This window comes from Macaca fascicularis, chromosome 3, assembly GCF_037993035.2.
Source record: "Macaca fascicularis isolate 582-1 chromosome 3, T2T-MFA8v1.1".
NCBI classification, from domain to species: domain Eukaryota; kingdom Metazoa; phylum Chordata; class Mammalia; order Primates; family Cercopithecidae; genus Macaca; species Macaca fascicularis.
In genome coordinates, this window is record NC_088377.1 from 7,523,881 (window position 1) to 7,539,556 (window position 15,676).

Here is a 15,676-nt window from a genome sequence, read left to right on the forward strand (position 1 = left end):
ACACACATTTAATTTAATTAACACTTACCATCAATATAAAAAAGATAATGGAACTAAAAACATTAGATCAGTAAATTAAAGGCTCTGTTCACCACAATACAACACTTACTGAATCTGTAAGACTCAGGACAACAAAGGTATTGCAGTTTGGGGCAAGCATGGACAAATAAATACAGATAGACAGAAAGGTGCGGAATGACGGAATTTCTCTTAAACTTCTGGCAAATGGACTCCGGTAATTCCCCAGGATCACGCCTATGAGAACCAAAGGAGGCGGCGAGTGCTCCAAACCAAGGTGCCCTCCTTCAACAGCTGTACTGTGGATGCCTGGCCTCCGCGCCTCCGCATGGAAACTGCTCCAAATTCCACAGCTTCACGGCTGAATTTTCAACATTACAAAATCCCATCAGACCTGATGACAGGTTGTTGGACTAAATCATCATTTTAATTAACCACATTCTCTACACATATTTTCCAACCTGTCCATAACTATTCATGCCATTTTATAAAGCACTTATTCCCTTAGATCTTTTCAGAGATCACTTTGCTGTTTCAAAGAGTAGAGATGCCTTCATTTTAGGCAGTTTTACTTTTAATTAACTCTTCAGAAGGCAACTCCTTTATTCGGTTGAAACCCCCGTCTGCTTTTTCTCCAAAGCCTTCTAAGATACCCTCTTGGGAGCCTGAATTGGCCTGGGAAGCAGCTGGCCCAGGTCCAAGCCACCTCACCAACATTATTTCCATTCTACCAACCATGCCTCAGGGCATGGGAAAAAAGCTCTATTTTATCCCGCAAGTTTGGAATAGATGAAAAACATTTCCAAAAGTCCTGACTTATGTTTCTTCTATTAGAAAGGCAAAAAGAGATGGAGACAATGGGAGGGGAAGACGATGTTACAATTAAGCCTCACGAGACAGGCAATTGCATCCAGGTCCACTGCGGGACTGTTGGACACATGGCATTGTGTTAAGTGCCGTTTCTCAGTCCTCATCCCCAAAAAGAGAAAAAGAAGAAGAAAAATGAAATCTGTTTGCCCCCTGTGATCCCCCAAACACCAGTCATTTAAACAGGGCCCTATGCGTTGCTCATCAGGTTATTCGGGGCACTTGAGCTCTGCCTGGGCTGGGAGCCTGCAGAAAAGGGTCTTGGGATCCAGGCCAGAGAAGGGAAGAGGGGAGTGAACACATGAGCTAACCTGGCCGGCCCTGTCGTCTTGCTGTACCCCTGTGTCCTGGCTCTGGCATGGGGCCTCTCTCCTCCAAAGTCCTCCCCCTTTCGGGGTCCCTGATCAAGGAGCTCCTCTGGGCCTGCAAAGCGCAGCTCCTCACAGCACCCGCTGAGCTGACTCCCAAGGACACAGCATCAGCTCTTGGAAGAGTCCTTCCCTTTACGGCCCAGAGGGAGGGGTATGCACAGCACCACATCAGTTCCCATCACGGACACACTCCTACTCTTCACCTTTCCCCTTTTGCCCCTTGTCCACCCTCCAGGGTGCCATGGCCCATGCTGGCCCCCCAGGCTGCACTGTCTGTCCTGGGTAGGATCTGGGGGTACTTGGGGTGTATGTCATCGTTTGGAGCCTTTGGGACCTCAGCGAACACTCAGAGAGCTCCGTTTTCCTATCCTGTTACACTTACTTATAAGAAAGTACTGTTCTCTGTCCTAAAGTCACCCAGACACTGTTAGCTACCAGACTGTGTCGGAGTGATCTGACAGCAGCACCTCTTCATGCCACTCACTTGGCATCTCTCGTTTATTGTCTTGTACAGTTAGGAGACTTTCCAACTGAGATCACTGTACTGTAGTATAAAGCACACTGGATTTGAGTCAGAGACGACCTGTGTTTCCATCCTAGCTTGGAAGGCTGCTTTCTGAGCAAGGGCTCTGATCTCCAATTTCTTCATCTGCAAACTGGATGTAACAGTGCGTTCCTCGTGGGGTTTTGGTGGGAACGGAAGATGATGATGCATGGAAAAGCATTCTGTATCTCAGGCTGAAAACCTACACTGTCAGGCACCATACAGCACACCACCATCCCAGTGCACTGTCACTCCGGCCATCCAGATCGGTATCTGGATGGCTATTTTATAACAGTGCTGAGGCTCCAATAAATGAATGAATTTTCCAGGAATGACATTCAGACTGATCTAATTCAAGAGTCATATTTTTCCCACGATATTTACACTGTCAATCAAGACGGAGAAAGGACTGAGAAGCCCAAGAGCCACCATGAGGGTCTGTCCTTAAAGATCAGTTCCAGGGGCTGTGCATCTTGGAGACAGCAGGAACTGTCCTGTCTCCCTTTGTCCCCCCTGCCACACTGTGGCCTTCTGGAAGAAAGGAGGGTCCTGGGAGAAGTCCCGCGCCCTCTCCTGCTCACCAGCGTCTCTTTACCCAAATCTGCCCAGAACGTGGTCAAATGTGCGACAGCTCTTTAGAGTCAACTATTAAAATTGAGATGTAATACACAGCTGCATGTATTTAATTCCTCAAAAGGAGATTACAATTTCTTTCTCATTTATTTCATTCAACCAACAGAAGTCAGAATGCCCTTACTGATGAGGTGTCAGGCAAGAATCCATTTTTCAAATGTACAGGCTGAAGAAATAAGTAGGAAAGGCTTGGCAGACTGACTGCCACACAGTAGCATGGGCACAAGAAGCCACTCTGGGGTTTTCCTGCCAAGAAGCTTTTGAGTGAAATTTCTCTACCCATGAAAAATCATTAGCACTGACACCGTGGGGACAATCAATTCTCATTCTTATGGCTAAGGCAGAAATTCTCCCACGAATGTGCTTCTGGAAAATTCTTCTCACACATACTGATCACAGACCCCGATCTACTAAATAATATTACCTAATAATTACAGTAACTAATAATTATAACTGAAATCCTAATTAATATTAACAGTAACTAATAATAAAAGTAACAATTATAGTAGCAACTAATATTAACTAATAGTAGCTAGTAAGTATAAATAACATTCACTAATCATTAGAACATTTCCTGAGTGCTGATAAACACGTGACACCATGCAGGGCACCGAAGCACGTCATTTCATCAGTCCTCATGACAACACTATGAGGTAGGCACTATTCTTATCCTCATTTTACAGACAAGGAAATTGAGGCTTAACAAGGTGAAATAACTTTCCCAAGGTCACACAGTTACACACGGCACTGAAACATTTGCTTAGGGAACCAAAATTAACTTGGCTTTTCCAAGACCCTGGGATGAACGTTGCGTCTCCAGGTCATCCGAAGCTAACTAAAATATGGGCCCAAACTTCAAGAACACAGGACATCAAATCAACCTAAAAACTCCACTACCTTATTGATTGTCTTCTGAAGAATATGTAGGCCAGGCCCACAGACTACATAGAGGACTGGCAGCCAGGAGGGAAAGTTTTCAACAATGAGCATCAGCAACATATTCAAAGCCATTTTCCTCCCAAAAAATAATTTTTTCATCCAAATAGCCAAAAAATGTACTTCTTCTAGATCAACTGAAAGTTTCAGCAGTCATCAATAGCCACAAGAGATTTTGCAGAGTTTCACATTTGGAGTGGGTCCTCATCTGTTTCGGTTAACTTGTTCTAGAGATCACTAAACAATCGCTGATCGGTTGTGCTTCGCAGAAGGCACAGCCAAGATATTTTCTCTTGTTTTCTTCTCATCCTCTCCGGAAACCTCTTGAACTTTTGGGACTGGGAGTGGTGGCACTCAGCGGCTGCCTTTGGGGCTGTCACCCCAGCCAATGGCTTACTCTGGGTACCATCTCTGGCAGAGTGGCTGCTGAAATCCGAGCAGAAACCCGAGATCCTCCAGAAACTAGATATAAAAGGAAACAGCCGCCTTGCTGGTCTCTAACTCTTGGGTTTAATAAAACTGTTTTTTCTCTCCACAGCCTAACTGCTGCTAAAATGCTGGCCGAAATATCAGTCCCAGACAGACAGACACTATGTGTTCAACCCTAAAATCAAAGTCTTAACCCTTTCCAAAGAGAAAAGTGTCACTTCATCACCCCTATTTCTTATGGCAGGTCTAGCCTGCACAGAATGAAGGCCAGAATTGAAGAGGTGGATGGTCTCAAGAAAATTAGACAAAGCGCTGTTACGGAGGTCAGCGTTTAGCTCTTATTTTGGGGCCGTCTGAATGCCTGGAGTGTTTATAACTGTGGCCTGAGAGACGTTTGCTCTGGTCACTGTGACATCACTTTCCTCAAACAATATATTACACATGCTCACTTTACACTTTCAGTATGGTTACATCATTACATGGCATATACAAGTGATTACACCCCGGAGTCATTTTAGCAATCTGGTTCATCATCCGCTCCAAACAGTGTTACACAAAGTGTTGTTTATTTGCAATTTTAAATTAGTTTAAGCCCTGCAGAATGAATGGCAGAAACACACACAAAAAAGTCCCTGATTCTATGATATTCACAAGGCAACACAACACAAATCACATGTTAAAAACTCTAGCGTCAAGCACGCCTCCTTCCTCGAATCCCTTTTCACACCCAACCATCCAGATTACACCCTTTCCATGCTTTTTCTACACTATGAAATCAAATGCAGAAAGCAAAGGGCGCACATACTTATTGCAGAGCCACAGCTGACTACACGCGAAAAAGAAACTGAAGGCCGACGTTGGCCATACTTCCAACCCTGAGTTATTCAGAAAAGAGTATAGGAAGAAAGAGTCCACCAGACACCTACCGCTATGGACCCAGAAGATGTAGCAACAAACACTTTGATAACCATTTCGACAGTTGGAAAGAGGACTCCCCCCAACACACCCCTGTTAGGGAATGCGCTGCTAGACAAATCCTGACAGTGACACGGGCGAGCAAGTGCCAGGTCGGGGCTGGCGGCAGCCCAGGGCTCCACTGAGCTCCGGCCCTCCCGCTCCAACTTAAGAGGCTCTGTCTCTCCAAGGAGCAGCAGCGGCATCTTGGGCTCCCCCCCCCCCATTGGCCCAGGAATATTTTGGGATCTGTCAGGAAAATATTTGATTGGTTGATAAAAGCAGCCACTGGACCATTTCCCTATCACTTTAAATGCCCGACAACAGTCCCTAAAAGGCCAGGCTGTGCTGTGCACCAATCGGAGACCTGTGCAGAGATGCCTTGGGGCAAAGGGAGGTGGGGCCCCGTTAAGAGAACAGCAGGAGGCGAAAGAAGTGAGGGAGGAGCTCTTGGGAACTGGAAAAGCCCAGAAAACACCACCTCAGTCTAGGAGGAGGCTGGGTTTACAGGGCTTTTGGCAAACAAATAAACTGGAAGGGTCAGAATAGCCACAGAGGCCTTTAAGTCAAAAGCAACTTCTTTGTTTTCTTTTTTCCTGGCAGGTTAAAAAAAATTTTTTTTAAGTAAACTGTCATACAATAGAAATTCCTTTAGGAGTGGCGTGTTTCCAGTGTGCTCTCTTTCCCATCTGTTTCTCCTAAAGAACAGAAACTGACCAGCCATGGGCCATCTAAAGTTTCACTGACATCCAGGGAGGCAGGGAAACAGCTACTGGCTTGTCAATACTCACGACTGCAACAAGCCAATTGTCTTATTACTTTATTTACTTGTCACTGACTTGAAGTTTATTAACTGTTTTAAAGTCCTTGGGAAAAAAATCTAAATGATCTGTTTATAATAGGCTCTTTGTTTATATAGGTACTTTGTGTTTATACATATATATATAAACACACACACATATGTATTATATAAACACACACACTATATATATTATATTTTTATATATATATGTGTGTGTGTGTGTTTAGACATTTTAATAGGAACTCTGAATTGTGTTAAAAGTTAGAGAAGGGTCAGGGGCGGTGTCTCACGCCTGTAATCCCAACACCTTGGGAGGTCAAGGCAGGAGGATTGCATGAACCCAGAAGTTCAAGACCAGTCTGGGTAACATAGTGAAGTGCAACTTTACCAACAACAACAACAACAAAAAGAAACCCAGCCAGGCGTGTTGGCAGGCGCCTGTATCTGTATTTCCAGAGACTTGGAAGGCTGAGGTGGAAGGATCGCTGAGCCCTTTAGCCAGGAGTTTGAGGCTGCAGTGAGCTACCATCGCACCCACTGCATTCGTCTGGGTGACAGAACAAGATCTCATCTCTAAAACAAAACCAAATCAAACAAACAAATTAAAGGAAAACAAAATCTAGCAAAGAAGCCCAAATGCTAGCTACCCAAATTCTTCTGGTAGGTTTCAAAATCAAGATCAAGGGCATTAGGGATAAAGGGTTAGTTTTTCAAGAAGCACTTGGGGGATATTTAGCTCTCTTAGCTAACTGAGTCTCTTACTGTCTCTCTCTCTGTCTGTTCTCCGGCTCCCTTTTTAAAATCCCCTGCTGCTCATCATGGATTGGGTGGTACCGACGTTCTGAGCAGAGAGGAATCTCCCAGGCTTCTGTACTCCCTCTTCACCTGAGTCCCAGAGCCCCAGAGGTATGTTTCCCCCGGCCTCAGGTAGGTGACTGCAATGAGGAAAGACATTCCAGTCCCCGGAATATCCCAGTTCCCAGAATATAACTTAAATGCCTCTCCATCACAATGAATGATTGAGGTGACCACCAAAATTTAACTTTTGGCTTCAACATGCAAAGTTAGCCGCTCCAAAAATAAAGTCCTTAATGAAGATGATTAATGGTTCCCCAAATTTAAGTCAGTAGAATTATAAATTTTATTTTAAAGCACACCAAGGATTACAGATCAGTTTTTCTTTTCTGCATTTTCAAAATTTCTACAGTATGTATTATTTTTTCATACAATTATATATTTTCACACCTTAAAGTCTGCCACATAAGCATGCCATATTTCTCCAAATATTCTTGAAGAAAGTAGGGGCATATTTTCTAATGATTTTGTAAGTTAGTAACATAAACCATAGCTAGATTATCATATGCTCTAGAGAATATGCATCTCTTGATCATAACAGGTGAAAACTGCCCTCAATAATGACACCTCCTCCATCTGCAAACCCTGGGGAGAAATTAATTTCCTACTGAAATAACAGCTAACAATTTGTAGGTGTCGTCCACATGCCAGATCTGCTCTAGGTGCTTTGCATAAACCACTCCCTTAACCTGTACAAGAACCCTAAAACTGTGTTCCATTATTATGCCCACTCACCATGAGGACACAGAACTAGAGATGATGGAAACAGGAAATGGCATATCCAAGACTTGAGCCCCACCCATTTCTCTCCACACCATAAGAGAAGCTCCTGAGATGCTACCCTCAAATTCCTGGTGCTCCCTTTTCACTATGAATTTAAGTTTATTCTTTTCAAAATGACCATAAACATGTACAAATTAAAAACCTGAAAACTCCAGCTGAAAGATTCCAATTTATTTTTACACTAATGACACAAATGAGCTTCACCATAATTAACAGGAATACCGAACATTCCCAATGCATCTTAAAATAAAGCTCAAGGAACCCCTGACTTACAAAATCCACTTCAGAAAGAAGCTATATAATTTAGTGAAGATGCAGGCAGCCAACCATTCAACATCTCCAGTGCTTGCTGTTTGCGTCTGTTCACAAAACCGGGAGATCCACCGAGGAAGGAAAGGAGACTTTATTTTTAGAGGGAAATACAACCTGCAGATTGGGGAATGCAGCTTACAGGAAAAAACAAAAATGCATACGCTGCAGAAGGGAGGAAGGAGCTGGATAGTGTCTTACAGAGTCAGCCTTACATACATACTGAGCAAGGTTGCTGAGGATCTACTAATATTTATGAGGAAATTCAGGCATCTGTACAGTGAATCAATGTGTATGTATCATACATTCCATGCTCACTTTGGGGTGGAGTTCTAGCATTAAAATGAGATGGAATTTGGCTCTTTACATCAACGGGTGAACTATAGGGCACAAAGACATTTTACGTGCAATTTCTATAAGCTGGCGGAAACTGGCTTGAGGTCTGCAGCTGTTTATCAATAAAGAATGTTTATAAGACCAGTCCTTTGTCCAACTGGAGTTGTAGTAGGACCGCAAGGCATCGGCGGGGGTGTGTAGTGAGGGAGGGAATGTTTCCATTGGCTGGCATTAGGCAGTCTATCGGGGTCAGTTGGAAATTTTCCAGCTGAAGTTGTGTTGGCTGGTTTGTACTTACTTAATAGCAGTTAATAATGCAAAAATACGTAACTAACCCCTCATCCTTCTGGCTGTGACAGTCTGGGGTTTTTTTTGTTTGCTTGTTTTTTGTTTTTTGTTTTTGAGATGGAGTCTCACACTGTCACCAGGCTTGAGTGCAGTGGCTTGATCTCGGCTCACTGCAACCTCCACTTCCCAGATTCAAGTGATTCTCCTGCCTCAGCCTCCCGAGTAGGACATTCTGTTTCTGGTGCATCTCATTTCAGGAACCAGGAGTTCATTTTGTCCATCTGTTGGAGTATATTTTAACAAGTCAAATAACATCACTTTTTGGGGTTTGTTTTTTTTTTTGAGACGGAGTCTCGCTCTGTCGCCCAGGCTGGGGTGCAGAGGCCGGATCTCAGCTCACTGCAAGCTCCACCTCCTGGGTTTACGCCATTCTCCTGCCTCAGCCTCCCGAGTAGCTGGGACTACAGGCGCCCGCCACCTTGCCTAGCTATTTTTTTTGTATTTTTTAGTAGAGACGGGGTTTCACCGTATTAGCCAGGATGGTCTCAATCTCCTGACCTCATGATCCGCCCGTCTCGGCCTCCCAGAGTGCTGGGATTACAGGCTTGAGCCACCACGCCCGGCCGTAACATCACTTTTTGATTTGACTAATTTTGATTTAAAGACATGAGGTACTGGCTACAAACTTCATAGGGACCCCCAGATGATCTCATGATAAATGACACCAGACGATATGTTTTCATTTACATAACTTTACAGACAACTTAAAATGACAAATAAAGACATGTGTTTATTATGTAGAATGATGGGAATGATCACCACAATAACTGTAGTGGGTTGAATACTGTTCCCCAAAATTCATGTTCACCCAAACCTCAGCATGTAAACTTATTTGGAAATAGGGTCTTTACAGATGTAATCATTTGGGGGGCCTTGTGAGTAAATCATCCCGGATTTAGGGTAGGCCCTAAGTCCAATGACTGGCTGTCCTTCTAAGAAGAGAAAGGGAGACACAGCAGAAAACCCTGTGAAGATGGAAGTAGAAACTGGAGTGGTGCTGCCACAAGTCAAGGAATAGCAGGAGCCCCCAGAAGCTGGAAGAGTCCAAGAATTCTCCCTGAGAGCCTTCAGAGGAAACATGGACTTTCAGATAATTTGGTTTCATACTTGTGACCTTCAGAAATGTGAGACAATGAAGTTCTACTGTTTTAAGCCCCTAAGTTCATGGTAATCTGTTACAGCATCCCTAGGAACCTAATACAGACAAATAAAGGCTATGCTTATTATGTGGCACGATGGAGATGGCCACCAGAATAGCAAAAGGCCATGGCTCTTCTCCTTCCATTGTATACACAGAAAAGAACAACCCCCTTCAAAAGCAAAAGCAAAGGCTGGGCACGATGGCTTATGCCTGAAATCCCAACACTTTGGGAGGCCGAGGTGGGCAGATCACTTAAGGTCAGGAGTTCAAGGCCAGCCTGGACAACATCGCAAAACCCCATCTCTACCAAAAATACAAAAAGAATTAGCCAGGTGTTGTGACTCACACCTGTAATCCCAGCTACTCAGGAGGCTGATGCAGGAGAATCGCCTGAACCCAGGAAATGGGAAACAGAGGTTGTGGTGAGCTGAGATGGCAGCACTGCACTCCCGCCTGGGCAACAGAGTGATATGTCTCAAAAAAAAAAAACAAAGACTATTCAATTGTAACAGAAAGATTCAAGGGCAGATTTGCAGAGTGACCTTATCAAGTCTACATACTGAGAAAAGCTGGTAGAAAAGAGGAGGAACCCATTCTAAGGAACCTCTACCTTTCAGTTCCTCCAGTCTTGAGCTCCAGGGTTAGATGTTCCCTCAACGGCAAACCTCTGCTCTTGTTACTGTCATGGGACCACCACCAGCCACCAAGCATCAGTCAGCCCATCTTTCCATAATGTCAAGTCTAGGGTTTGTCTAATGTTTGCCTACCTGGAGATGTTGCCCCAACCACCACCACCAGCAAAAACAACCGGCACCCATCTTATACAGATAATTTCTTACCGAAGGAGTTCTAGAAATGCACGGCCCACCAAAACTCAGGGTAGGTCATGCATTTCTAGAGGAAGAAATGGCGATATGGAGAGAAAGCTTGTCCTAACCCACTTCTACCAAAGCAGGATTAAAGTCAATTTGAAAAAAAACACCCGTTTCTCCTTTTATATAAAAACCAAATGCAGAAACTATAAAAAGAAATCTAATAAGCTTGACTCTACACAAATACCAAAAGGCACTGTAAACAAAATTAAAGGTAACTGACAAACTGAGGAAGTATTTGCAACGTATATCGCAAGCTAAGTTTTCAAGCATCAAAAGTTCTTACAAAACCAATTTTTACAAAGATGAATGCCAAGTTTTAAAATGAACAAAAGACAGGAAAACTCAAATCACACAATAAGGACAAATGGCACGAAAAATATGGGAAAAAGTCTATTCTTCCTACTAACAAGGAAGTGAATACAATCAAAGATGCCAATTTTTGACAATAAAATGGGCAAAAAAAAAACTGTAAGAAAAAAGAGAATTTCCAATGTGGGCCAAGGATTGGAACGTTTGCTGGAAGGCAGTTTCCCTCTACCTTTAGAAAGCCTCAAAGTGGCCGGGCGCGGTGGCTCAAGCCTGTAATCCCAGCACTTTGGGAGGCCGAGATGGGCGGATCACGAGGTCAGGAGATCGAGACCATCCTGGCTAACACGGTGAAACCTTGTCTCTACTAAAAATACAAAAAACTAGCCGGGCGAGGTGGCGGCGCCTGTAGTCCCAGCTACTCGGGAGGCTGAGGCAGGAGAATGGCGTAAACCCGGGAGGCGGAGCTTGCAGTGAGCTGAGATCCGGCCACTGCACTCCAGCCCGGGCGACAGAGCCAGACCCTGCAACCTCACATGTAGGAATTTATCCTAAGGAAACAGTCAGGGGTGACGTCAAAGATTCATCTGCAAGGATATTCAACATGGCTTTGATACAGGAAAAAAAGTAAATAAATAAAAGGAAACAATGTAAGTCTTCCTAAATGATGCCAAATTCCTATGCTGTCATTAAAAAGCACCTACAACTCCATCATCTAGGTGATTTTGACTTTTGCTTTGGACATTTTGCCTGTACATTTCTAAATTCTCTATGCCAAATAATGCATTGTTTTGTCATCAGATTTTGTTTTACAAAAACAAACCAAAACAAAAAAACCGTCTTTATGACACGGGGTTAATAGGGAAACTGTGCTTCCCAGGCATTGACCAGGCGTCTACACCTGCTGCCTAGCAGCCCTCGCTCCCGGTGCGGCCACGGGGGCAGGCAGGGCGCCGAACAGGGACGGCAGGAGGCTTGTTTACAGACGTCTACACAAGCAACTCACTTCCCCGAACCGAAGAAAAACGCGAGGCCACACTGACCTCCAGGCCAAACACGCCCCTCCCAGCCGCGGCGTCCGCTTCCCGAGTGCGCATGCGCGCGCCCAGCACCCTCAGGCCTGCGCGTCCCAGCAGGCCTCGCGCACGGGTTTCCATGGCGACGGGCCGCCACTGCGGCCTTGCTGCAGTCGCGGGAACCGCGCGGAACAGGTAACGGCCCAACTGCCGCCATCGTCCGCCGCAGCCGGTTGCCCTGTTACTGCCCCAACGCTGGTCCCGTCCGGACGCGCCTGCTACGCTCTTTCTGGGCTTCCGGTATCGCCGGTCACTGCGTCCTCGCCCCTGCCTGCCTCGCTGGCGCCTGGCCGTTTCCTCCTCGCAGCGCAGTCTGGCAAGGAACAGCTACTCCGGCTCGGCAGTGGCCGGGCGCCCCGGCGACACACGTACTCTCAGGCCCGCTGGGCAGGGGGGACGCCTGGGCCGAGGTGACCGAGCGCGCCCGGGGCCGCGCCTGGGTCCGGCAAGGGGGCAGAGGCCGATCTCACCGCCGCCCCACCGAGGGACTTTCGGGTTTTTCTATCTGAATCTTCTATCTGACCTCCGATTTTGCCTTTGCTTACTTGCTGTTTTGCTTGGGATTCGTTTTTCTGGCATCTCCCTATGTCGCAGGAATCTAAATCTTTTGAAATGTCTTCTCTGTGTATGTCCCCCACTCGCCCAGTCTCGGGACTCTTTATCCACACCCTTTCCTCAGCGTGTTAACATCTCGTTGCCACACTGAAGCCAACGGTTAAGTTTTTTAAGAGCCCAGTTTTTTTCACGGCTGAATGTGAGCTTGAGCCTTTTTGCGTCTCCTCTCAATCCCTAGATGAACTCATCCAGTCTCCTGTACTCAGAGCCTATCTGAATGCCAGTGAGCCCCAAGTGTGCATTCCCAGCCCTCGCCCCTCCCCTGAACACCAGACCCCTGCATTCAGCTGCCTGCCACATCCCTACTTGGATGTCTACAGCATCTCAAACGCAGCTTATCCAAAATAGCTCTCAATAATTCCCCAAGCCAAGCCTGTCCTCCCACAATCTTAATCCGCCATAGTTGCTGGGAATTCCATTCTCCAGTTGCCCGAGCCTTGTATCCTGCTTGAGTCCTCTTTTTCTCTTCCTCACCTTCAGTCTGTCAGCACTGCCTTCAAAATGCACCCGAATAGATTCACAGTTCTACCATTTCTCTCAACCCCCACTGTCACCACCTTGGTCCAGGCCCCCATCATCTGGTGCCTGGATTACTTTACTTGCTTCCTAATTGGTTTCCCTGAGTCTGCCCCTCCCCCACTTGAGCATGACAGCCTTAATGCTATTTCCCGTTCTCTGTTATTTCGTATGAATAAGTTTTTTAAAGGATTATGTAAATTACAATTTCCTTATATAAATTACAATTTCCGTAGATAAAAGTGCAATATTTTCAGTATGTATTTTGCACATTGCAACTTTTAAACCGGGTAAACAAGTCTACATAAGCATCATGCTAACAAGCTGACAATGTAAAGATGCGCCTTAGCTGTGTTAGGTATATATATGACAGTGCCCCTGGAACAGAACTATGGCCAGAGCTTTACAAGGGACTGTCCTGAAGAACAAAAGAATCCAGAGCCGGGCCGGGCGCGGTGGCTCAAGCCTGTAATCCCAGCACTTTGGGAGGCCGAGACGGGCGGATCATGAGGTCAGGAGATCGAGACCATCCTGGCTAATACGGTGAAACCCCGTCTCTACTAAAAAAATACAAAAAACTAGCCGGGCGAAGTGGCGGGTGCCTGTAGTCCCAGCTACTCGGGAGGCTGAGGCAGGAGAATGGTGTGAACCCGAGAGGAGGAGCTTGCAGTGAGCTGAGATCCGGCCACTGCACTGCAGCCTGGGTGACAGAGCAAGACTCCGTCTCAAAAAAAAAAAAGAATCCAGAGCCTTCTTCCCAGTGCAAAGACAGGAATCATGTAGGAGTTTAAGCTCTTCCTTTTTTTATTTTTTAGAGAAGCACCAAAAGAGGCAAACTGAGATGCAGACAAATGATCATCCGTATGCTGATCATTTTGATAGTAAGTACCTGGGTGCTGATACGGCGATCAATGTGACAGGTCCCTGCCCTCAAGGAGCTAAGGTCCCTACATAACTGTACCCTTGCCAATCTCTCTCTTTTTTTTTCATTTTTTTGAGATATTGTCTCACTCTGTTGGCCAGGCTGGAGTGCAGTGGCATCATCTCGGCTCACTGCAACCTCCATCTCCCGGGCTCAAGCAATTCTCCTGCCTCGGCCTCCTGAGTAGCTGGGATTACAGGTGTGCACCACCACACCCAGCTAATTTTTGTATTTTTAGTAGAGATGGGGTTTCACCATGTTGGCCAAGCTGGTCTCAAACTCCTGACCTCAGGTAATCCGCCCGCCTCGGCCTTCCAAAGTGCTGGGATTACAGGCATGAGCCACCACGCCTGGCCCTACCCTTGCCACTCTCTTAAACCCTATCTTTTCTCTTTTGCCGTCAGGTAAAACCCCAATTAACCAAAGTAACAGAGTAGGATTGCCACAGTTAGCTGAGGGTCTATAGGAGATTGCATTTCATAAATGACCACTTTACTCAGATTTGATCTCCCACCACACCCTTGTGCTGTCACTTCATAGAGAAACTTGAAGCTGTCACATGGGAATCCCCTCATTCTTCAGCTGCCAAAACTGCAAGCCTTACTTATATCTGTTCCTACCTTCCTTCCTCCTCCTAACCAAAGCCACTCCCTCTCTGTGCTTTGGATCCCATCCCTTTCCACTCGCCAAAAACTCTACACTGTCAGGTATGCATTCCCTCTCCCGTATCATCACCTATTCCATCTCAGCTGGCTCTGCCATGGTTCTGAAGCATGTTGAAGTTTCCCATCACAAAAGAGGAAAAAAAGAATCTCCTATGACCCCACATTCCCCTTCAGTTTCCAGTTATTGTCCAATCCCTTATCCCTTTCGACAGGCAAACTTTAAAGAACTGCCTTATTCGATACCTCTGTTATTTGTCTCTCACTCCTCAGCCAGCCTGGCTTCCCTCTTCATCTCTGCTAAAACAAAAACCGGGAATGAGACATTTCCAGGCCTCGTCTTGCTCAGTCTCTCAACAGCATTTGAAACTGCTGCCCCCATTTCACTCTACAAACACCGTCTGCCCTTGGCTTCTGTGACCACCCCTGTCTCTCCTGCTTTTCCTGCTGCCATTCTGGCTCACCCTCCTCTCCCAGGCTCCTTAATATTGGAGATCCTCAAAGCTCGGCCTCTGTTCCCATTTTGTTCTCCATTGCGCCCCCTCATCTAGCACAGGGCACAGATTCACACGCACAGCTTTAAGTTCCAGCTGTGTGCTCTTGACTCCCACCTTTCTCCAACTTGACCTTTTCTCAGCTAGACTCGTACATTCAGCTAGCTGCGTGACAGTGTTTCTTAATATCACTCAGTCTCCTCCAATTCAACATGCACAAGACCAAACAACCCCACTTCCCAACCCCAGCTGGGACCTCTTCCATTGTACCCAGGATTCCTCCTTGACCGTTACCACACCCCAACACCCAGTGAATCCTTAAGCCCAGGTGAGGTTGTCTCCTGGGCATCTTTCACATCTCTTCTTTGTCGTGGATGCCTAAGTCCAAACTACCACCTTCATTCAGCCTGCTGCAGTCCTGTACCAGCTGGTCTCCCCACATCTCTGGCTTTTCTCGATTCTTCACCACCCTGCAGCCAGAGTAACCTCTTCAGAAGGCAGAGCTGATTATGCCATCCCTCCCCACCTCCCTCTTTTGCTTACCGCCAGCTTCCCATTGCCCTTGGATTAATGATCCACATCATAGGCACGCCTTCCCAAGGACCTGCAGCTGCTCACCCCCGCCTGCTTCTCAAGACTCATCTGAAACGGCTGGCCCTCCTCACTGGGCTTCAGCCACATGGGCCTCCTCCACCCACCAGGCCTTGGCATTCTTTTCTCTCTGTCTGCATTGTTTTTCCTTCCTCCCTCTCATCCTCTCTTGCCTAGTTAGTTCCCACTGACCCTTCCTATCTCAACTCAGACATCACTTCTACAGGGATAACTTCCCCGATCACTGTCAGGATCAGTTTCACCTTCACAGAGTTGTATCTCCTTCCTTGAAG

The 15,676-nt window shown here is 46.1% G+C and overlaps 2 protein-coding genes across 11 annotated transcripts in view; one reads left to right on the forward strand and one right to left on the reverse strand.

Annotated features, from left to right (window-relative positions):
- The window catches only part of SH3BGR (SH3 domain binding glutamate rich protein), a 65,670-nt gene extending 54,072 nt beyond the window's left edge, over positions 1-11,598 (reverse strand). Inside the window, exons 1-2 of one of the 5 annotated variants that reach the window (XM_074034005.1) lie at positions 4,725-4,896; positions 110-379 (exon numbers count right to left, since the gene is read on the reverse strand). In XM_074034005.1, coding sequence (XP_073890106.1) covers positions 110-160 — 51 coding nt within the window. In that variant the 5' untranslated portion in view covers positions 161-379; positions 4,725-4,896. Of the gene's footprint in view, positions 1-109; positions 380-3,330; positions 3,760-4,724; positions 4,976-11,550 lie in introns of those variants that run through there. The other 4 variants (XM_074034006.1, XM_074034004.1, XM_015446849.3 and 1 more) reach the window with 4 other exon arrangements.
- A 56-nt stretch (positions 11,599-11,654) lies between these two features.
- LCA5L (lebercilin LCA5 like) overlaps positions 11,655-15,676 on the forward strand; it is a 44,490-nt gene continuing 40,468 nt past the window's right edge. For 4 of the 6 annotated variants that reach the window (XM_074033991.1, XM_074033993.1, XM_065541364.2 and 1 more), the window contains exon 1: positions 11,655-11,718. The gene's annotated coding sequence lies outside the window, so the exon portion shown is untranslated. Of the gene's footprint in view, positions 11,719-13,529; positions 13,596-15,676 lie in introns of all 6 variants that reach the window. The other 2 variants (XM_074033992.1, XM_074033994.1) reach the window with 1 other exon arrangement.